At 34.4% G+C, this 24288-nt stretch overlaps 1 protein-coding gene across 3 annotated transcripts in view; it reads right to left on the bottom strand.

Annotated features, from left to right (window-relative positions):
- The window catches only part of Nbea (neurobeachin), a 515411-nt gene that overhangs the window by 342270 nt on the left and 148853 nt on the right, over positions 1-24288 (bottom strand). For all 3 annotated transcript variants that reach the window (XM_087899501.1, XM_087899503.1, XM_087899502.1), the window contains exons 19-27: positions 24120-24201; positions 23801-23924; positions 22917-23109; positions 18743-19759; positions 17243-17460; positions 14926-15079; positions 8031-8211; positions 6660-6790; positions 3103-3210 (exon numbers count right to left, since the gene is read on the bottom strand). In XM_087899501.1, coding sequence (XP_087755627.1) covers positions 3103-3210; positions 6660-6790; positions 8031-8211; positions 14926-15079; positions 17243-17460; positions 18743-19759; positions 22917-23109; positions 23801-23924; positions 24120-24201 — 2208 coding nt within the window. The remainder of the gene's footprint in view (positions 1-3102; positions 3211-6659; positions 6791-8030; positions 8212-14925; positions 15080-17242; positions 17461-18742; positions 19760-22916; positions 23110-23800; positions 23925-24119; positions 24202-24288) is intronic.

Below are 24288 nucleotides of genomic sequence, written 5' to 3'. Positions count from 1 at the left end.
CCAAAACACTGGTCAGCAGGACAGAAACAAACAAACAAAAAAAAAAAACTCATTTGATTCTAGTTAATTAATGAATAGTTTTTATATTTACTATGTCATTTAAGCAAAATTCTAATATGATTCAGAATTTATGTACATTTGTCAGAAAAAATGACAACTGTTTACTGGCGACTTGTTATGTTGAAAGAGATTTAACATAGTAACAAAGAAAATAATAAAAATGATAGAATTTTTTCTGAAGTATTGTAAATTTAATCTTCTACATGCTGTGAGTGACAAAAGCTTTACAGAGACACACATTTTTATGAAGTATTTAAATTGCATACTGCTATTATTTCCATGCAGATGGACTAATACAAACAGAAGGGACACACACACACACACAAAAATAAACCCCAAACACTTAAACAGTTATGACAAATAAAGTACAATTCAACTAACAAAAGACTCCATCCAAGCATAAAGTCACACACAGCCCAAGCTGTAATAGACCCTATTTCCCACAATTCTTCTGCTTCTACCACAGGAAATTCTGTTCCACACAACTGGAGAACATTTAATAAATACATGCAGAATAAATGAAAACAAGCTATGGTAGAAACACCACTATGAACTTCAGTGGTAGCCAAGTTAAAACATTTTATTCCTAACTGGCATGAAAAGAGCTGTCTTTTGCATCTAAATGTAGGATTGCAAGCAAGCACCTCTACAAGCTGCTGAGTCATCTAACCAGACTGTTTTTAAGCAATGTTTTCATTTTACATAGCAAATTCTTCTCTTTCTATACAGGTAATATATAATTTCTTTCACCGCCCCAAGCACCCGCAGAACTCCTTAGTAACACAATAATCACAATCTCTAAACTTAAATCTGCATATACACATATTTAGTCTATAATACTAAAAACAACTTTATGTGTTTGAAAAGTAAAACAGCTGGGTAATTCTGGGGAAAGCACAAAAGCTCCTGCCTTGAAATTGCTGTCAAATACTCAATTATTTGTCCTCTAAAAGCACACACATACATAGTCAGTCTCTCTCTCTCTCTCCTCTGTCTCTCTGTCTCTCTCTCTGTCTCTGTCTCTCTCTCTCTCTCTCTCTCTCTCTCTCTCTCACACACACACACACACACACACACACACACACACACACAGAAAGGTAATACGTCTACAAAGATTTCCTGAAACTTAATCTGAGGTCTGATATATTTCAAAAACTAAAAAAACAAAATGTGACTGTTGTTTTATAAAAAATTTGAAACTAAAGTAAAATTCTTATCATTTACAAATACAATCAACTAACATACTATTATATGTGAGAGATGCATTTACAATCAAGAAGTTCAGTGATTAAAAAGGACACTCTGACTCTACACGTGTGTGTTGTCAATCTCATGCCTGATCCTTATTGCTAAAGCATACTGTCGCATAATTTCAAGTATAGTTGAGAGTATGTTAGAGTTTTTTCTTTTCCCTAATGTATTAGTGAAGAACTACACAGAGTTGTCCAATTTATCCTTATATAGTAATGATTACATAAAAGAACCTGATGCCTCCACTCTTCCAGTATTATCATTTAAGTTATTAACATTTAAGTTGTTAGTTCATTTAATACTGAAAATATTATATTTCATTTTAATTTTCATACTGTCGTCTACTAATGATACTTTAATCATGCTGTTGATTTACATTATATATTTTGCATTTATTGCTTACATGTGTTATGTTTTCTTATTTATCTTTTGGGCTGTTCATTTTCCAAGTGAAAAGAATCAACATTTTTCTATCATATATCTACAGCATGAAACATCACGCCACATGGCTTAGACTTATCTCAATCACACTGCAAACAACATTTTTATATATACATTTTAAACATACACTTCTTTAAATATTCCTTGAATCATTAACTATAATTAAAACAACAGGATCTAATCTGGCTGGCTAATAATGACTATATTTAAAACTGGTATTATTGCTTAATCTGCTGTGAAACACTGTATTTCTACATGAAATTCATGAAAAGGTCAATCTTATTTTTAATTGCCTTGAGTAAGCAGTCACGGATTAGAGAGTTCATTAACCCTTCCATACGTTATTTCTTTCTTTGAATGTTATTAAGCCTTCTTTCTAATTCAGATTCCTGCAGATACCATCATTTGTGAAAGTAGGGGGCAGTGCGAGGGTTCAATAGTAAAAGCTTTTACTGCTCAGCCTGGAAATCTGGGTACAATCCTTGGAACCAAACAAAAAGGTAGAAGTAAGAATGGGCTCCACAAAGTTGTCCTAGGACCTCCACATATACTCTGTGATTTTGATAAGTCCCTTCACATGCATCATGAGCACATATATTTACAATAATAATTAATAATTTTTAAATCAAAGAAAATGTCTTCCCATTCCCAAAGGCAACTTACATTAATGCCTGATGCAGTAACTTTTTATGTCTAATAAAAGAAACATTGAGAATAATGAAGTATCCATTATGTGGAAATGGAGTAAAGAATATAAAAGGCAGGACCAGATGACCTAAGATGAAGTCAAACGTAGTGATGTAAGGCTATCTCTAATCTTGGAATATAAAATAAATCTCAAAATTTCTTATCATTTGTGTAAGCAATAGTATAAACAGACATGTGTGTCTGTTTACCTGTGAGTGTGCATGTGAAGGCATTGAGTGTCTTCTATCATTCTGTATTTTTTGAGACAGAGGTTCTCACTGAATCCGAGAAACCTCACCTGTACCTCCATCATTAGTGTTACAGAAGTGTGGCACTAGGCCTAGATTCTACGTAGGCCCAGAGGATCTGAATTCAGGTCCTCATGTTTCTGCAGCAGGAACTTTAACCAGTGAGCTATTTTCCCAGCTCTGTATGCATACATACCATTTTTCAAAAGTAAACTATCAATAACCTTTTGGAAAAAATAAGGTCCAACAATTTTACTATCAGAAGAATGCAATATATCCAGACAACAAGACAGTTGGTAGCAATAGCAACTCCTTACAAATTTTACACTGCTTAACAAAATGACCATGCAAGTTGGTTGTTATGGTTTGCTTTTTGTTTGTTTTTGCAAGGAAGTCAAGTAGATTTAAAACTTACCACATCTCGAAATACAACAGCACGAAGGCGATTGATATCAACGTCCTGAAGAAGTCTGTCGGGATCCTTGATAGGAGAAAGGTTACCTGGAACATTTTCTAAGGGAGTCTTGAAAACAAAAGAAAAATATTGAGAAATACAATATTCTGGAAAATTATTGATAAGCATCATTTATAGTATTTTCTATATTAGGCTGATCTTCCCACACCACTTCCTGCCTCCTCACAGAGCTAGGAATTAGTGGGAGCAACACCGGGAGGAGCTGGACTTTCTGGTCTCTGCTGTCGTGCTTTCTCTTCTCAGCGTTCTTACTTCTGACAACACAGCGGCCTCCACGGTCTCATAGTGTAGGTAAGGCTGTGTAGGAAAAAGATGGTCTTGCCTTTTAGAAAACTGAGTGCAAGTCTTTGGATTAATGCCTGTTACTAAAATTCCCAGTTAATAATGCTTTTAATTCTGATAATTTATTCATCATGCATATAAATGTATGAGATTAAAATATTGTTATGAAACATTATGCAATTACGTATGATCATTTTTAAAAGGTAAGCTCTAAAACTGACTTAGTCATAGCTCACTATAGTCAATAGACATTAGAGAATATATCATTGAAAGGTTTTCTGTAATTGAAGAAACAAAAATCTAAGGATTTTAGGTAATATATTCATAACATAAATTAGAAAGCGTACCAAGTTACTTTGGTTCACTCTAGTGCTTTTCCAATCACTCAATGTACTAGGAATGCTTTGGAATAAATCTGACACTGTATGTATAAAAAATGCAAATGTGTGCTTTGCACAAAACAGGGATGTGCTTGCTGACCAACTACTACTTCCCTACTACTACACTGTGGTGTATCACCCCTAAAGGAGACTGTAAGCTCCTGTGGAACATGGTATGGGAAAAGGTTTTCATTAAAATCATCAAGTTTATCTACTCTATGTGAAATTGCAGCTACTCTAAAATTCAACTAGATCACCTAAATGATAGCCTAAGCCTAATGCTTTTAGCATTGGATAATTATGAAAAGTTGCATATAATTTGTAGAATAGATAAATTTATAGCACATGTTAAAAAATGAGACATATTTTAATGTATGTACCATTTTACATTTTATAAAGATTCTCTTAATCTCAGTTGACCTTGGAAAGGGTATGAGAGGACAAGTTTAAATTGCTGCTCTGTGTTTACACAATATAAAAATGAGGCTCTATGGAGATACAGCATGCATGTTCTAGAGAGTCATTCCACTAGATCAGAAATCAACTATGGTTTACTGCCTAAATAGCTGTGTATGAAATGCATGCATAAAATAGCATCACTCATTTATGCTCTGTACTGATGTACTTTGCTAACAAGTCAAATATTTTTCTAATATTCCAGTATCACCACTTACCTACTTCTCATTGCCAAACCTCTAGCCAGAGACACACTAACACAACCAAACAACACAAATTTCTGTCTCATTGGGTATGCTGTCTATATAAAAGAAGAAGAATCACAATTTAGTTTGAGGATTCTAAAGACTTCCTGTTACTCACTGATGTTTATTTGGTAAGAAACAGGCTCCCTGGTTGTTGATTCAGACTCTGTGAGTACCTATGAGCCAGGTTATTTGTTTTCTGGGTTTTCTTGTGATGTCCTTGACCCATCTGGCTTCTACAACCCGTCTTCCCTCTCTTCAACAGGATTCCCTGAGCTTGGCCTAATGTTTGGCTATGGGTTTCTGCTTCTGTTTCCTTCAGTTACTGAATGAAGGCTCTCTGACGACAACTGGGGTAGTTATCCATCTGGGACAGACATAAGCCTCTACACATTTGTGACAGTTGTGTAGCTTGGTCTATTTGTGGGATTCCTAGCAGGAGCAGTCCCTATGCTTTGGCTTTTTTTTTTTTTTAAGAACCTATTCTTCATTCTAAATTGCCTTGATTAGCCTTAATACAAAAGGACGTGCTTAATCTTACTTGATATGCCATGCTTTGTTGATACCCACGGGAGGCTTGCCCATTTCTGAACAGAAACAGAGGAGTGGATTGGGGCAGCAGAAGAGAATGGGAGGAGATGAGGGAGGGGAAACTGTGGTAGAGATGTAAAATAATTAATTAATTTTTTTTTAAAAAAAAAAGAAAGAAAAAAGGCACAGTCCAAGACGTAAGCCTCTCTCAAGCAGTTGACTAGTTACACTCTTCTAGTGTTAAGAGAAGCAAGGAGTATCAGTAACACCTGAATATTCACCAACCTCAGGAACCTCTATGTACTTTAATACATTCTTTTTGCATTTTAATTAAACAAACTTCATTTAAGTTAAGATTCTCATTCACTTTAAAATACTAGATAATTAAGATATGGAAGACAAGGAAATTTGTCTCAGAATCTTCTACACTAAGTGGCAGAAGACAGAATACACCTCAAAAATATTTCTAAACAACCTACAGTACCACAGATTCTCTGAAGGCACAGAGATGTACAAGATATGGTCACCACCCTCTAGTAACTAGCCCTTTAATGTCTATGCAGTGACTATGAGCCAGACGCTGACACAGTAATATTTCCCAAGCAATGCAGATCACTATGGAGTCTTGTCAGCAGTAAAATAATATGTGGGTCATTTTCTATGACAGCAGGGAACAAGGAAAGATGCTGTAACACTGTAAATTACTAATAGACTTTATGCATGTGCAGCTGGCTTAGCAGAAACTATAGCTATACAGAGCCATGAAACTTAGAAAACCAATTAAGTTTCCGTTTCTATGTTATGTCTTCAACTGTTGAACAAAAAGTTACTGTGTCAATGCTGAACATTTAATTACAAGTACAGTGAGTAATAAAGAGACATGCTGGTTTTATTGAAACTATCAAAGGAATTGTCTCTAGATGAGGGCACAACAATGGTATCAAAAAACTTTATCCTGAGAAAGCAGCATCTAAGATGACCTATATGAGTACATTTAAGATCTGTAAAATGTAAGGAAATGTAATTCAAGATAAGGAAATTATACAGAAGTTTAAGAAGTAAAATTCTTTAGATGAGTTGATGAGGTCGATATGTATGAAAGGTCACAACCAAGAAAAGGTACTGTGGAATTAAATACAGAGCAATCATACAAACTTTCAAAGTCAGGGGGGTGCACGTGATGTCATGTGTCAGTAAAACACAAGAAGAGAATTAATTTGTAATCAAGTATTGCCAGCATATTCCAAACTATTATATACTATATCATTTGATGGAGAAATGATATACTATATACTATATCATCTGATTTAAAAATGTTCTTTGCTCATAGATTGACCTCTAAAAATAGATGTAACTATTTAAAGCAGAAATCTTCAGTGCTATGTGCCAATGCAATTTTTAAGAACCCTATCAGTAGAAATTACTAGTATCTTCTTTAATTACATACAAGTGAAAATCTTAAGAGGTCAGCTAACTTTGCAGATACAACCAAGAAGCAAAGAAACCAGTACCAGGTCATCAAGCCTATGCCATTTTCTAAATCAAAATGTACTGTTCTCACAAAGAAAAAGGACAGCATATTACAGAGGAAATGGTTGATTACCTTGGATGCTGCTGTGGCAGTCACACTTTGGGGAGCTTCCTGAGGTTTACTGCTTCCATGGGAAGATTTGCTTCCCCTGTCTCTCTGTCTCTGTCGGCATTCTAAACAGTTTCTCACAGCTACACAACAAACTAAGAAACCAGAAAGGCATTAACACAAAATGTTGACATTGCTATGTAGAAAAATGTTTTAAATTTTACTTTTTTTCTTTATATTTACTTTCCTGCCACAGATTATTTTTAAGATTAGATAAATTTAAATTATGAAATATAATAATGAAGGTACAATACATGTAGAATATATATTAAATAAAATACTCATGTTCTCCTGGTTCAAAAAGGAAAAAAAAAGAAAAAAAAGAAAAACAAATCACCACAATCTTTCAAACTTCAAAAATAAGTCTTCCTAATTCTATAATCCTCTATCAGTCACTATTACAAATGTTTAGCAACTTAAAAATGCTAAAGGCTGTTGAGGAGATGGTACAGTGGGTAAGAGCATTTGCTACAAGACATGAGTACCTGAGGACAAATCCTTTGAACCTATATAAAAGGTAGTTATCATCACTCGTACTTGTAATCCCAGTGATATAAAAGGACACCCTAGCTCGAGGTGCAGTGAGAGACTCTATATCAAAGGATTAAGTTGAAAATAATAGAGAAGGATACTGGACATCATCTTCTAACTTTTACATATACATGCATTGGTAGGCATCATGCCCCCCCACATATACATACATACATACATACGCTATACACAATCATACATACAAACTTTTAAAATGTTTAATAATAAGGCTCTGCCCTTACTTCACAGATCTTGATGACTCTCAGAGCACACCTTTCTATTTCAGGCAGCATCCCCTTTGTCAGAAGAGCTATTTGCACAGCAGGAAGAGTTTATAGTCCTTGTCACTAGCAAGGAATCATTATTATAGAAAACATACAGAACTGGGGCCACCATCTCTCTCACTTCCTTCCTCCCTCTCTTTGGTAATTAATACTGGCCATTGGACCCATGCCTTTCCTATTCTCAGTCAGGGCTCTGCTATACACCATATCCTCAGCTGTTTGCAGGCCAAGGACATAAACAAGGTTCTCAAAGGGATGTTAATTAAAATCACTTCGATGATAAGTACCAGTTTTATTGACTTCTAAATAATTCTAAATATGTTTGACTATATTTGAGGCAATAAATGATTCCAAGCAGTGTCCACTGGGAACATACAAGGTTTTTAAACTGAGTAATCCTGAGGATTACAAGACAGTTACTAAGATGCAGGTTCACCACCTGACTCAGTGCTTTCCCCACCTCAGAGCTGCACAAGTCATCTTACTCACACAGCATGTACCATTGCCTTAGCTCACTTACCTAGCCTTAGGCACTGTCTCATTAACCCTCCAGAAGACATGTTTTTTTCGGCTTCAATCTCACTAAAATTTAGAGAGCTGGCAAACACGAGGACATCAACCATAGCCATGAGGCGACTGAGGAACGTCACTGCTGTCTCTGCTGACATGCCTTGTGTCACTTCAATGTTTTCCAGTTCAGTCTTTAAAAAAGGAGAGTTAATCTTGTTTCAAATTGGAAAAAAATGGTACATGTTACATACAGTACAGGTGAAAAAAGTTTGGATAGCTTGAGTAAGAATATAAAGAATAAGTTAATACTACCTATCACAAGACCTTGCCAACTTTTTTCCCAACCCACTATTCTTAAAAAAAAATCCATTTTAAAATGTATTAGTTTAAAATACTGAATATTGGATGAATAAAAGACTTCATATAATTTCACAAAGATACTTAGAGACAGCCACACTTATCTTCTTATTCTTGTTTTAGTATAAAAGAGGTATAAAATTGACCTTTATTTTCTAAAATCTTCATCTCCATTTACAAAGGATGTGTTTTCCTTTCTTACAGACATAGTGAATAATTGGAATGATACACAGCAATTTTCTTTGGTAGCAAATGAGATGACTGTCAAACTACAATACATACTAATGACATCTATATTAAAATAATAAACTGAAACACTAATGATTTTATGTATCCAATAATACTAAAGCTGATACGATCAAAAGGAACACTCCTTTAGATTCCTTACTGATAAGCTATGAAACCCTTACTGTAGGAGGAAGGAGCATTGTTAAGCTGAATGTTAGACTTTAGCTTAACTAAAATATTCTGTGATAAAATTGCTATTTCTTAACTTTCAGAAGAAATATTAAAATTTATTTTGTTTCTTAGAATGTGTAACTCCATAAGTTATGAGCAATTACATCATTTCTTTATTTTCATTCTATATTAAGAACACTGTAATTAATTTTCTTATAACTAGAATTAATTTTCTTAGTGTCAGAAGGAGTAAAGAAAGGAGTTACTTTGTAAATAAAAATGCTGCACAAAGATAAACTATGCACACTATCTATACTGACGGATGAAACTGACTCCTGTCCCTACCGACTTTTCCACACTGTCTTTGGAAATAGGTTCTTACCTATTTGTATTTTGCTCCTGACAAAGCATGAAATTAAGCTGTGATCACAGCTTAACAGCTATAAGAAAATTATCCATTTTAAGACTATTTTCAATTATTCTAGGATGAAACACTGGCCATTGCTTAGATCAGTCAAAAAATTCTTAATAACTTGTCAATAAATTTGAATTCAGTATATTTGCAGAGATGTTCTTCAATTCTTCATTATTTTAAATTGTGGAAATGTTGAGAGTCCTACCTCACTGTATTACTGCTTTATTTTCCAGTTGGAATCTATAAATCTAATCAGTGAAATATATTCTAATTTTAATATTGAGTAAGAAACAAATATTACTACATAATTATTCAATTGTCTATATGATTTGACAAATTTATTCTACCAAAATATCAAAGTTAAAAGTTAAAGGTTTTCTTAACATGAGTAATAACTTATAAAATAATTCTTAGCCCATTCTGTTAATAATTATTTTCAAACACTTTATATAAGCATCCTATGTTAAAATGTATTTAATATAATTTCTAATAAATCTAAATATATATCTCATCCAATTTAGTAATAACTTATAAAATAGTTCTTATCCCATTCTGTTAATACTTATTTACAAACATGGTATATAAGCATCCTATGTTAAAATGCATTTAATATAATTACTAATAAATCTAAATATATATATTATCCAATTTCCTATAATTGGAATTTAAATCTGATTGTACACAGGACTCTATTTACATTGTTTTCATTAAATTATATTTATTGTTGTTAGTAATGAAACAAATACATTGGTATATTGGAAAAATAATCCTTTTCATAAATTTTTTAAAATACACAAAGATATGTCTGATTAAATGATATGAAAACTCAAAATATAACCAAGTAAAATTTTCACAATTAAAAATAAAATTTAAAACTAAAAAACCTAAAAATTACTGCAAAAGTAATACTAACCTTAGAACCCTGGACATGCATTAGACAAAACAGACAACAGACCAAAAAAATACAAGAAAAAAGGAAATTATTAAAATTAAATTAAAATATATGTAAAATTGAAACACAAAATAACATTTTAAAATTATATTGATTATTTTATTAAAAACAAAATTCTCAGAATATCCATTTTATAAAGTACATAACTATGATTAAGATTAAGTATGAAACATTTAAATTTATTTTTGTTTGAATAACTGCCCCCAAATATACATGTGAGTATAGCAAATATAGGAGAAAGAATGCAAATTCATTTTACATAACAAGTGTCTAATGGATGGATACTGAAATATTTGAGAGTGAACAAAGAATGACCCTGCTCAAACCTAACTCAGTTCGGACTTGAGCAGAAATGACTCAGGGAAATCAATGCATTTCTTACACCAACTATCTAGACTTTATCTATAAGGAAATCACATTAATTAAGTTTCTCAAATATTCACAGCCCATCCTATACAAAGCTAAAATATTTATGCCAGCACAACTTAAAATTCACTTTCTGTGTCAGAAAATAACTGACTGATACAACTACAGAATGCCTATCACACGAGCTTAGACAGCTGCAAACTATCCAAGTTTAGGACATTGTTAAGAATCGGTTTTATATAATAAAGACATTATAGACGTCCCCTCCTCCCACAAAACTACAAAATTTCAATTCTTTTTAATTTTTACAACAAATGTAAATATAAATTTAAAAACATGACGTTTTCATGGTATAGTCACTGGGAAAATATATATAAGAATCCGGAACTACCAATAGGTTTATTGTCAAAAGTCTCCTGTTTTCCAACCCATATCCTATTAATAAATGACTAGAATTAAGACTGCCATCATGCTTGACACAGAAGATAAGGTTGCTTTCCTTCTACATGATGTTACAATTATTTGAAGAACCAGAAATGTTAGCTTCTATTATTTTCCCAGGACAAAAAAAAGAAATTAAACTATATTTGACAGTATTTGACAGTGTTCTGATGGTTCACTTAAATGGTAACTGAAAATTTTGAGTGATTGTTGGCAATGGTGTTGGTCACCGGGAAGTGATGGCACACGCCTTTAAACCCCAGCACTTGGGAAACAGTGGGTGGATCTCTGTGAGTTTGAGGCCAGCCTGGTCTACAGAGTGAGTTCCAGGACAACCAGAGCTATACAGAGAAACCCTGTCTCAAAAAATCAAAAAGGAAATAAAATTTTGAGTGATAACAACAAACTGTGAAGGAATATATGACTAACAATGTTATTTTCAATGATTTTATTACTAAGTGTGGTAGGAAATAAATAATTCAACTGATTAGTCCTGGAAAACTTAACTCAAAAACTCAATAAAATATCCCTTAAGCAAACAGTGATCAAACTTCATAGTAAGTGGTTCAATTTTATTTGTTCGTTGTTTATTTACAAACAGAGTCTCACTATGTACCCCTGGTATCCTGGAAATTATTATGTAGACCAGAGTGATTTCAAATTCACAAATAACTCTGACATCTGCTTTTGCTTTCCCTGTGCTGGGAATGAAGGCATGCACCATCATACTGGGCCAAGGGTCTTAAATTTTTTTTAAAACTATTGGTTTATTTCTATTTAAAACATTTTGTGAGCTATTTACTGTAACATACAGTTTTAAATAACACAGGTATCCAAACCCCAATATAATACTGCTTTTAAGATTGTCTACTACAAGTCATGTGCATTTCTAGCCTTCTTAAAGCGTACATTAAGCCATCTCCTTACAGGTAAGATTTCTTCCAGAACAATGACACTGTAAGAACAACTCAGAAATGCTTTTTCCTACTACACACAGTCTATTGTGTTCATTTATGGTCTCAGGGAGGAGATAGACCACTTCAAATGGCCAGTCCACTATAAATAGCAAACAAAAAAAATTGGTTTTGGTTGAATATTTGAGTATCAAAATGGATTATCTATAATAACTCCATTATCTCAAACATTATAAATGAAAGGCTTTTAAAACAAACTGGGATGATTATTCAATCAGACAAACATGTAAAGAAGGGAGTTCCTGAAGGAATTCAAAAAAGTTCTGAGAGGCTTCCCCACCTCTTATATGCCGCATCTATTACCAAATTTGATTCGTTAGCCAATGAAACCAAAGTCGAGGCCATGCCCACCAAATGATACAGCAATACTGAAACAAAGATCAGTCTCATACTGGGGTTCACACATTTTCATTTAATCCAAACTTTGCAAAAATTTGTAACTGAGTCTCACTGAAAAAAAAAATCTTTATTTTTCCCCCAGCAGCCCATCAATAGAGTACAGCACTTATCTTGAGAAATGGCAAATGCTCACTTCTGGGTTTAAGTTTCAGGTTATTTTTTAAACAGGGTACTACAAAAATACTTTGCATTCTCTTTTTACTTATCTTTTAAAGTTTAATAAAGTTGTACATTAAAGATGTCTAATGACAAAAATAGCAAAAATAAGATGTGTATCTTCTAATAGATAACTGTATTTGTTAAAATATAGTTTATCATACTTAGTAGTCATTGAGTCAAATTCAAGTTCTTATTTTATAAAGAATGAGTTTACCTAACTTTTGACTGTTCTATAATAGCAAGGTTTTTCCCCATCCCTGTGCTATTCTTACTTTATGTGGAGCATATGCAATATCAGTGTCTCACACCATACAGCTCATGATAAACCTGTTCTACTTCAGTTCTCCAACAGCAGGTGGCTGAATGACCTACAGTATTAACTATCGAGCTCCACACAGAGAAGGATTGCAGCTACTCCTGTCAAAGCTATCATTACTCCCAGGTATTAACACATGGAAAGTTTCCCAGACATGAAAGTCTGAAAGAGATATATGCATCATTAAACTTCCAAGGACAGTAAGACAGCAGTGTTGAGTGTTTCTGCTCCATGCATCTCAAGTTGATGTTCTTATATGACAGCGCCTTTGGTAAATCAGAACAACCTAGTCTCCTCCCTCTCACCTGTTCCAGAACACTTGAGGTTTTGTACTTGGTAGTTTTGAGCTGAAAAGCTCATATTTCCAGTGCATGTTTCATTCTTTATTCATGCTCCTCCTCTTTTTCCCACTACATAGCAAGAACACTAAACAATCCAGTAACACTAAAAGAAAATAATATCCTTCACATTTCCACATTATACAGAAAGTATGAGAACAAATAAAGATGTTTATTTTTAAAGAGTTATATATATATGTACATATATATAATTTATATGAAAATATGAGTTATCATTAAAATATTTGTTTTCATTTTACAAAGTATTTATAAAAACATATTTATACAGTGTAAAACCAGGTATACATTTATATATAAATGCATTTATCTACCACTTTATTAACAGAAATATTTGATATTGAAAATTTGAAGATTCTTAGTAATGTGTATATTTCAAACTTCTGAAAATTTTAATAACTTATTACTAAATTATTTTATAGAATGATCATTTCTGTTCTGCATAAAAGTGTAAAACATTCAATATTTATATTAAAGTAAATACAGTCTCTTAAAATTTTCTGAATGACAATTTATATGATTCCACACAGAAAGCAATGTATTTAGTCTTTGAAGTATAGAAAAAAAAGCACCCTTCCTGTCTTGACATAAGAATGCAGTTTACCAGAATTTGGTTTACATCATAGAGGAAAGTTGAGATGAGGCAGAAGGGATGACAGATAAATGCTAGGCACTAGCCTTCTTTACCTATCACTAACTCTTTGTAATGTTATTCCCAGGTCATTTCCTTGGTTTGATTACTAAGTAATTCCACAAGACCCCACTGCTCATATGTCCTTTTGCACTGCTCCCAAACTAGCCTGCTTGCCTGTAACTTGCTGGATGAATTCATCAGGAACACATATATGTGTGCCAGGTGGAGGTATGAGAGGTTACAGTCTGTTGCAGTTAATATTTTAATTTCAATGTTATTCCAGTGGACAAAATGAGAGAAAAAAATCATGTAAGAAAATCATGTTACTGACAAAATAAAGTTTGGATCACTTTGGAAGCATTCCTCAGTAAGCAACAGATGTGTTAAAAAAAATCATGGTATTCTGTGGCAAAGGTGTGTTCCAGGGTTTACAAAAGAGTTTCTTATGAGAAGCAGTAAGATGGGCCACATGGCCAAGTGAAATTCTATATTCTTTCTGATATAATCAAGTTATACCTAAATGGAGTCATTTTGACAGAAGTCAAAGATATCTTTTAAAAAAAATTTGACTCTGGGAATCAAACCAAATACTTACATATGCTAGAAAGAAGTACTGCCACTCAGCTACAGACACACTAGCTCATAACTAAAGATATATATAAGATGAAAATTACATATGAATTAATACTGGTCTGTTGCATTTTTAAAGTACATACATGATCAACATTAAATACTTTCCAAATTGATTATATTAGTATTTTTCAATGTCTTATAAAGAAAGAAAAATAGTATTTTTAATGGTAAATTGGTAAATCAGGTCATATTATACTATAAATAGATTTTAACAGCTTATACATAAGATTTAAAGAAATACATAGCATATAAAAGTTTAAAAAATGTTTATAATTGTAGTTCTTAAAAAAGATTTCACCAGAAACGATGGAGTGATTTCTAATAAATAGGCAGAGGAAAACTCAAAACACTGTCAAATAAAAGAGACTGGAATATAAATTCTAATAAATGGTTTAAGAGTTCCTGTAGTTTTAAAATCTGCCTTTTTCCTGTGTCTGAAATTTCTGGAATCTTCAACTCATGTCATTACAAAATATATCCACTAGGTGGCGATAAAGAACTTACAGTTGGTGATGTAGCTGCTGAGAGCAAAGGCAAAATTCCTCCACAGGCAATGATGATATTGTCTACCATTTGGGAAATGAGGTGAATTGTGTTATGTACAAAAATAATGTTTTCATTGCTGTTGACAAAATCCATTACAGACTTTGTTGAATGGCTGAAACAGAGAAAAAAACCAACTATTTTTTTCAAGTAAATGTAAGAGGTTTAGATACTTTGAGTAAAGTATCTAAAGTATTCTGAATAGAATGAAAATTGTGAAGTGAAAACAATTACAAAATATAGAAGTGCTAAACAAGTTTAAAACTTAATTATTAGAACAATAACAACTTTTTATTTCACCAAATATTTTACCAAAATATTTCTGCACAGTTTTTTGTGTCCATATACATTAAAGAAATATAATATTCTTGTTGTTCTTTCTTGGTTTGTTTAAGAATGGACATCAGTACTCCAAAAACTACACTCACCACAAAGGTAGCCTGAGATAATAATCCTCGATTTCACATTACTAATTATTAAGTAGCTTCTAAGACATCTGAGTAGCCCCATGAATTTAACTAGTTTAACTGTATCTGCTTATTCTGTGTTAGGAAGCAAACTAGTAGAGAGCCTGCAGAGAGAAAGTTCTAGCTGGGCTCTGAGCACAGCTTTCCTTACTGCCATGAGGAAACATAGGAAGTGTAGCATCAAAATTATTGCAGATGAAAAGGAAGGTCACAGAAGAAGCCAGCAGCAGGATTTTCCACATAAACATGCAATGAAGATACCAAAGAAACACTGTTTTATTGCAGTTAGATATTCTCCTCTACCCTAAAAAGAATCTTTTTAAAAATTTGTATATACTCATGTTTGAAAACTTTCGTGAGCATCAATACAAAAGCAAAGACACCCAGAATGTTGTTTGAAGGAAAACTAGGCAGATCACATTGTTTATCTCACATATCGACCTCCATATGCAGTCAGACCTTTCATCTCAAGGTTCACAGCACATAACAAGATTAGCATGCGTCTAGGGCTAGCTTATGAACAGAATGAACAGATCAAACACAGAAAGTCCCTTGGCAGATACACTGACAACTTCCCAACAATCACGTCATGTTCCCCACAATAAAAGTCCAGGTTTCGTTCCACAGATTAGTTGGCCTCCCCAGGTACTGGATTGTTAGTCAGAATTGATCCACCCAGTCTAGTCATTAGAATCCCACTTTCTTTTTAGGGGTGTTTTCCAAATGAATGTACAACCTGATAGACAATATGGAAAAAATTCTTAAGGGGCTTCATTCAATAGAAAAACTGTTTATGAAAAGAAAGAAAAATAGCACAGGGAGAAGGAAAAGAAGGAGAAAATGGAGAAAGGAAGGAGAGTCTGTCTTTTAACAGAGAAAACCTCAAGTAGCCACCTTAATCCTAAAGGAAAACCAAGAGAGGCACAGATGCCAGTTTCAGTCTGAGGATATGATAAAGTGGACTAAATCTCTGAAGATGAGGTGTTTTGCTGCTTACAGACATCAACTTCCAAAATTTACATGCTTGCACATGTGAATGACACACACCCTGATTGAGAAATGTGAATCTGTTATTAGAAAACTGAATTGAAACTTTTTATAAAAAGCAGACATTTAATTCAGATAGATTTAAACCAATATCCACTAACTGCTTATACATATAGGTTCTAATGATATACATGTTTCAGGTTACTTTAAGATTTTATTCTAGTACTAAGTGTTATCATATTGCTGTTATTAAATGATAACAGAGCTCACAGTATTGAGTTTAACAAGAAAAGGTGCAATTACAGAAGTATAAACCAAGGCTGGTCTTTAATTCTTTTTTTGTGTAGAATGAGCCAGATTTTAAAATTCTGCTTTAACTGTCTAAAGCTAAATTGTTACACATCTAGAGGTAGATGCACCAAATATTATAAAAAGTATTATAAAAGTATACTTATATAAATATTTGTCTATCAAAAACTTATTTAATTTTTAAAACAAATTTAATTTGTGAATATTATTAGATGACTAAATCATTTAATAAAATATTCATTTTCTTGAGATGGGAAGTTGGCTCAGTGGTTAAGCGCACTTGTTCTTGCAGAGTATCTGGGTTCATTTCTCAGCACCCACATGCTGGTTTACAACCATCTGTAAGTCCAGTTCTAGGAGACCAACACCCTCCTTTGACCTCAGCAGGCCATTGACATTGCACAAAGACATAGATACAAAGTAAACACAAACAAAAACACACATATGTAAAATAAAAATAATTTTCATTTTCTCAACTGAAGGTGAAAAATAATATAGAAAAGAAAGAGTTGTACCTTCTCCACACATGCACATCTGTCTCTAACGCAAACAACAAGTCAGTGAGAAGCCGCTGGTGCATTGGAGACCACTTAAACTCCGGGATCCGGAACATGGTAGTCCGGGGACCAGGGCTGAACTGGCGCCGCTGTTCCTCAGTCATTGGCATTCCTCGAAATCCTAAATCAACTCTGAGATCTCGGTCTTGTTGGGTAACAGACCGGCCCTGAACAGCCTAAACAAAGAGAGGGTAAACTTTTGTAGAGCACAAAAGAGATGTGAGATTCAAAAACGAGTGTGCACAATAGTGAATAGGAGATTACATGTGATTTTAGTGGTGAGGGCATTTCAAACACCTGCACAGAAATCCTTCCGATTCATCTGAAGTCTGCTATTGGAAATCCTGTTTTAATACTGCAGAAAAATGTGTGTGCATGCTCAATGAAAAACGGGCAAGCCTAGTGATTATTATGCCCAGTAAGCAATGATCTGTTTTTCTTTTATTTGAAATCTTACCTTATTCAATATTCTCTCTCTCTCTGCCAATTAACACTTTAGTACAACTGCCACCAAAATGGAAATTAGCAGTTAACAAACAAAAAATAAACACGCCTTTCCCACATACAGACTATATCATCATATTCTTACTGGAGTACAAAGTCAATAGTAAAACATGGTTCATTCCTTCCAATGCAGGTGGAATGAAAACATAAACTTACCTTCAATGAAATCAAAAGACAGAAAGAAAGTCCAGAGGGCCAACAAAACTCAAATCTTTGAGTGTCATTATAATCTCATCAACTTTTAACCATATAGTATCGGTTTATTACAAAATGTAAGTAGTAACAACTCAAGTTTGTCTCAGAAGACACTTTACTACAGATTGTCCAAAATCACAGCACTAACATTTGCTTACCACGAGGCCCAAGCAGCTTATTTCTTTTTTTAAAAAAAATAACAAATTTTATCTATTCCATTAAGAAAGTTCTCATTGCTAATAATCCCAGATTTTTCTCCGCTATATTACCTACCTAGCAGAGTATTATAAGGACTGAATCTGAAAACATCTACCAGTGTCTGGAGCACAGTAGGCATGAACAGATAACAGCCCCTTCCCCTATTGTTCATGCATCTGTACAAGTTGGCTGCAAGTCCCCTTTTCTACACTCCCCAGAACAGAGATAGCCTTGAGCACAAGGTTAAATTAAAGATCTTAAGTACAAAAGTGGAAATGAGCAGAAGACCTTAGTGGTCATATTTTAATCTATTACAATGTCTTATATGACAAAAATTTGAGCCCCAAAGAGGTTGAGCGAAATTAGAGATACATGACAGAATTGGAAGTATAAGTCAGATCATTTGAACTTCATATGTACATGCCATAGTAGTCAGCTCTGTAAGTTACACATTACATGGATTTAAGTGTAGTGTCATCCTAGGAAACCACTTTACAGTGAACAACTCAATGCCTATCTGACACTTTTGTTTGCTTCTGCAATTCACATGGGGCGGCTTACTTGTGTTGTTGTAGTAGTTTGAATTTTTCGGATTTCCTTTCCTGATTCCTTGCCATCATCAGATCTCTCAGTGTCTGAAATTATACTTCCAGCATCAATATTAGGTACACTTTTGCTGTTGGAAGACTCTGTTTCCAGGGTCGTGGTGGTCATTTCAGCATAGTCCAACCCCTTAACTGATGATGTTAAGTCTCTTTCAGAGACACTGCTCACTCCATCTGAAGTTGTATGAATTCTGAAGTCTTTCTCTTCTATTATGCTTGATGTGCAAGTTAAGTCTACACTTGCAGTCATGTGAGCAAGCAATCCAAGATCATCACTGACACCAAGATGTACTTGGGTGTCTTGAATATTTGGGATGATATGATTGCTAGAAAGTTCTGGAAGTAGTTTCTCTTCCTGTTTGGGTATTTTATCAAAGAGGAAGGAAGAGTTACTGTTAGAAAGGTCCTCTTTCTCATCTGCTAGTGTGATCAATGGACCATTGTCCTTCTCTTCATTTTTTTTGATGATACCAACACTTCCATGCACATTGCTCTGGAGTTTCTCAACAGCAGCACTATACACATTATCCAACAAGGACTCCACTTCCACGAGGGCACCATTCTCTCCACCCACCAATGTCTCTGGTGATAAATCCATATCATCAAGTTTTACTTCTGTTGCTTCTACTTTCTCTGCTTTTATATCAACCAGAAGATCATGCACTTCCACATGCACTCCACTACTAGGTCTATCTGAACTTCCAAGAATATCATCTGATACTTTGGTTGACATGAGCAAGTCTCGTGTATCTGTGCTAACTGGGTAGTCTGTCTCACTCTCTGGGCTCTGGCTTTGGGAAAGGTCTTCTATCTCGCGGATTTCCATTCCTCCTTTTGCTCCCGTTGTCTGTGATGAAAGGCCAGAGATAGTGCTCACATTTCCTTTCTTTCCCTTCTTAATGTTCTCCTCCTCTTGTCGTTGATACTCCTCATACATTTTGGCCAGGTATTCTTTGTGTGCTTCGTAAGTCACCTAGGAAATAAGTAAAGAGAAAACTGAGGTGTCATGTATATTATAAGAGAAAGATAGAAATAAGACCAACAAAATTCAGTAATAATACCAAAATGGTAAAAGTATTTTAAGATTTAGTTTTATTAAATAATTTATCATGTAATTGGAAACATTATGAAATACAACAATACATTATTTCCTGACTTGTTTCTAATCACATAGGTATCTGCAATATTAAGGTTCCTTTGCATAGGTTAAGTATTCAATGTTAACCAATATCATATGGTATTTAACTTATGGACACTGTTTAGGCTTAATGACTTGGCAGAAGATAATATCGAATATCACAACTTCTATTACTATGCCAGCTTTCACATGGTTACTGAAATATTTTCACCCATCACAACCATGACTGAAAGTTGCTCATATGAACCTGTAAACAGACATTTATAAGGTATTACATCAGTTTTATATAGAGATAGTAACTAGATTAGAAACATCAGGATATGCTGTGCATTGAATTGCAATGCCTTTTTCTTTGTTACATTAAAACTTATTAAAGCAATGACAAGTTCAAGGTGTGCATGTGCAAAATATAGAACTACACTAGGTATTATGAATTCTTCTACTGCTAAAAATCTTTCCTTATAGGCACACAAAATTAATTTATATTAACCTGTGGATTAACAGGGGTTATGGTTGACCTTTCTTTAAAGATATAAAAACCATTTCCTACAAAAGAAACTCCCCCATCATGGGAACTGGCAACCCGTTTCTCAAAGGCCACATCAGTTTGTCATCTATTTTGATTAGTAAAATTTTATTATAATACAACCATGTTAACTGATGTTCTTGTTTTGTCTGTTTTCACAATAAACAGATGAGTTGAGCAGTTTCATCAGAGGTAGAAACTCCCAAACATATATTATCTGGTCTCTAAAATCATTTTTCTAATTCCTATTAAAAATAACTATATGAAGCCAGGACGTGGTGGTGCATGTCTTTAATCCCAGCTCTCAGGAGGCAGAGGTGGGCAGATCTCTGTGAGTTCAAGGCTAGCCTGGTCTCCAAGAGCTAGTTCCAGGACCGGCTCCAAAGCTATGGAGAGGGCTAAAGAGATGCTCAGTGGTTAAAAGCACTCATGATTTTGCAGAGGTTACAGGTCTGATTCCCAGCACTCACATGACAGCTTACAACTGTCCATAACTCAGTTCCAAGGGATCTGATGCCCTCTTCTGACGTCAAGTACCAGAAACTCATGTGGTCCCCAGACATATATGTGAAAAATATTCATACACATTAAATACATCTAAAAATAAAATAAAAGGCTACAGAGAACCCTGTCTCAAAAAAAGGGGAGAGGGACAAATTATGAGTTTTCTAAACCACAAAACTTAATTGCAACATAACTGAATTAGCTGCCTAATTTTGTATGTCCACATTTCTTTTGTGATGCTACTTACAGTTGAAGAATCACAGCTTTGAATTACTAGAATATAATGTGTGCATAAATGAAGTACTCTCCTTACCAAAGACAAGTGTTATTCAAAGTTTAATAGGGAGAGGTAGAATCTTAGAATTAAAAAATATTGCAAGATACTATATCAATCTAGTCCCATATATTTGAATGTTTAGTCATCAGGAAGTGGTATTATTTGAGAAGGATGAGAAGAATCAGGAGGTGTGGCCTTGGAGGAAATGTGTCACTGGGGGTGGGTTTTGAGGTTTCAAAAGTCCACATTAGATTCCTTTTTTAAAAAAAAAAAAGATTTATTTCTTTATTATGTATAGAGTGTTCTGCCTGCATGTATCCTTGCCTGCCAGAAGAGGGCATCAGATCTCATTATAGATGGTTGTAAGCCACCACATGGTTGCCAGGAACTGAACTCAGGATCTCTGAGCAATCTCTCCAGCACCCCTAAAAGTCCTTATTAGGCCCAACACCTACTGTTTGTGGATCAGGAAGTAGGTCTCAGCTATTTCTCCTGCACCATGCCTGCCTGTCATTATGCTTCCTGCAATGACAATAATGGACTTATCTCTGAAACTAAAAGCAAGGCAAGCCCCAATTTAATGTTTTCTTTTATAAGCATTACTTTGGTCATGGTGTCTCTCTTTTTCACAGCAATAGAACACTGACTACAACACTATAATTAAAAATATTATTAAAAGTACATACCTTTAATCTCAACACTAAGGTGGCAGAAGCAGAGAGACCATTGTGAGTTTGAGGCCAGCTTTGTCTAATACGGAAAAAAAAAAAACTAAATGTATATGAGGAAGGTGGGTACATTCAGAAGGCACTGACACTGAGATGTCTTCCTCAATCACTATTGGCACCTCATTTTTTGAGACAGCATTTCTTACTGAACAGGGATGCATGGTTTTGCTTAGAGTGACTGGATAGCCAGAGGGCCCTTGGGATTTCCCTTCATGCTCCCCAGCACTGGTGGTAAAGTCTGTCCAGCCATGCCTAGTCTGTTATGTGGATGAAGGGAATCCAAATTCAGGTCCACATGCTTTTAGAGAAAGTACTTTATCCACTCAGCCAAGTCCCATTTATTATTTATTATTTGCAAGTATTTATTATTCACTTGATAACAAAAATAAATCTGATTACTTTAAAAACATCTATAGAAGTACATTTCAGCTACTATTTCATGACATATGCTTGTAAGATTTGAGAATGGTTTAGTTAAAAAAAACTGATTAAGACTGAGGTTCTCATATCTGCTACAAACATATACAGTAAAATTCTCAATTAAGGGGACAGTGAGATGGCTCATCAGGGAAAGATGCTTGCCAACAATCCCTGAACCCAGAAAGTGGAAGGAGAGAACCGGCTCTCATAAATCATCCTGACTGCCAGCAGGATTACTTATACACTTACACACACACACACACACACACACACACACACATACACTGTAACTTTAAGTGTTATTAAAACAAAATTTCTAATTAAAGTCTTTGTGGTTTTTGCGTTTGAATTAAATGATCTTGAAACCACCATCAAGCTCTAGAGACTCACCAAAGGGCAGAAAAGCACAAAGTCAAACCTAGGAAAAAGCAATGGACCATAACTGACAATGGCCACCAGGTGGCACCAGATGAGCGTTTATAGCCATTTACTCCATTGCTGAACCTTCAAAGACAACACTTGCTGGGTCCCTGTTACCTTGGAATGGGCTATTGAGAGTGTGTCCACCCAGACTCTCCAGCCTCCCCATTCATATTTTATTGCATGATACAAAAGAATCCGGAAGATGTTGTAGACCATCTCAGTAATCTTCTGTTCCTCAGAACTTTTGGGATTGATATAGCCAAGAGAAAACATCCAATCCTGCCACACTGAACACTGCAGTAAGCATCTAAGTAAGAAAAAGAGCTCATTAAGAATATCAAAATTACAATTTACTACTCTGAAATGTAGATAAAATAAAGAAAATATAATCTGAGTACAAAATTATTGTATGTATTCTGTAATTTCAATCAATTTCGTTCTTTCCTAGAAAATATGAATTGTTAATCAAAATTACGTCCGAACTCTCCTGGTCAGAGTCAGTTATTGTTTCTGAACGCCCTCATCACCATGAGCACTCACAATGCACTCAGTTTGCTCATCAGGCACCCCAATCCAACTACACTAATGTTTCACATGAATACATAAAACTTGTTCTTAGAAGCTTAGAAAATGACCACAAACTCATGGACTCAGACTGCGCATACCGTATCTGAGCTAGGAAGCTGTAAATGCATGACAAGAATCAGAGACATGACAGGAAAACACAGGTGAATATGAGCAAAGTCAACACAATGTACTAAAGGCACATTGGTGACAGTATCAGGGATAGCTGATCACATTCCAAGTACAAATCTGTGGATCTGTATTTTCATACATATATTTAATTAAATATACTAGGTCAACCAAATAAAAGCCTATAAAATTGGTAAAAAGATGTCTTTTCAAATGATTAAGAATATTTTTAACAATATTTGAATTTTTTATTTGAAAATTATTCAAAATCAAGGGCAGAGAAAATATAAAACCAGACTGTTTACCTTCTGTTTTCACGGCTGTTACTGAAAAGCTTGATCATGTCAGATAAGAACAACCTACGAACTTCCATCAATTCTGCACTTGGTGTTGAGTTCTTTAACAATGTTGCCACCACCTTAAGAATCACTATAAACAAAAACATTAAAATGTAAAAAGGTAACTAAGACATAACACATTTACTAATTTTCAACTAAATGCTTAGCTCTGACAGTAGAGTGCAGCTGCCATAAAATGCGCACACTGAGAGGACCACAGCTCTGATTTAGTCCCGCACATGACCACATAACCACCATGTAGTAGAGAAGAGTGGCATCTGCTCACTTGGGTTCTGAATTTTCACTGTAGAGTCTGGCTCAGGGTGTGGTTTATGCACAACTTGAGTACACACTTGCTCTGTCAAGATCTGAAAGATGAAAAATTTGAACTTCATTTAGAGAAAAAAATTTAAAACTGCAAACTGTAGCTATATGAATAAATAACCTTTAAAACA

The sequence above is a fragment of the Myodes glareolus genome, chromosome 20 (assembly GCF_982192425.1).
Source record: "Myodes glareolus chromosome 20, mMyoGla1.1, whole genome shotgun sequence".
NCBI lineage: Eukaryota > Metazoa > Chordata > Mammalia > Rodentia > Cricetidae > Myodes > Myodes glareolus.
The sequence above is the reverse complement of the archived record's forward strand: the minus strand, read 5'-3'. Positions and strand labels throughout refer to the sequence as shown.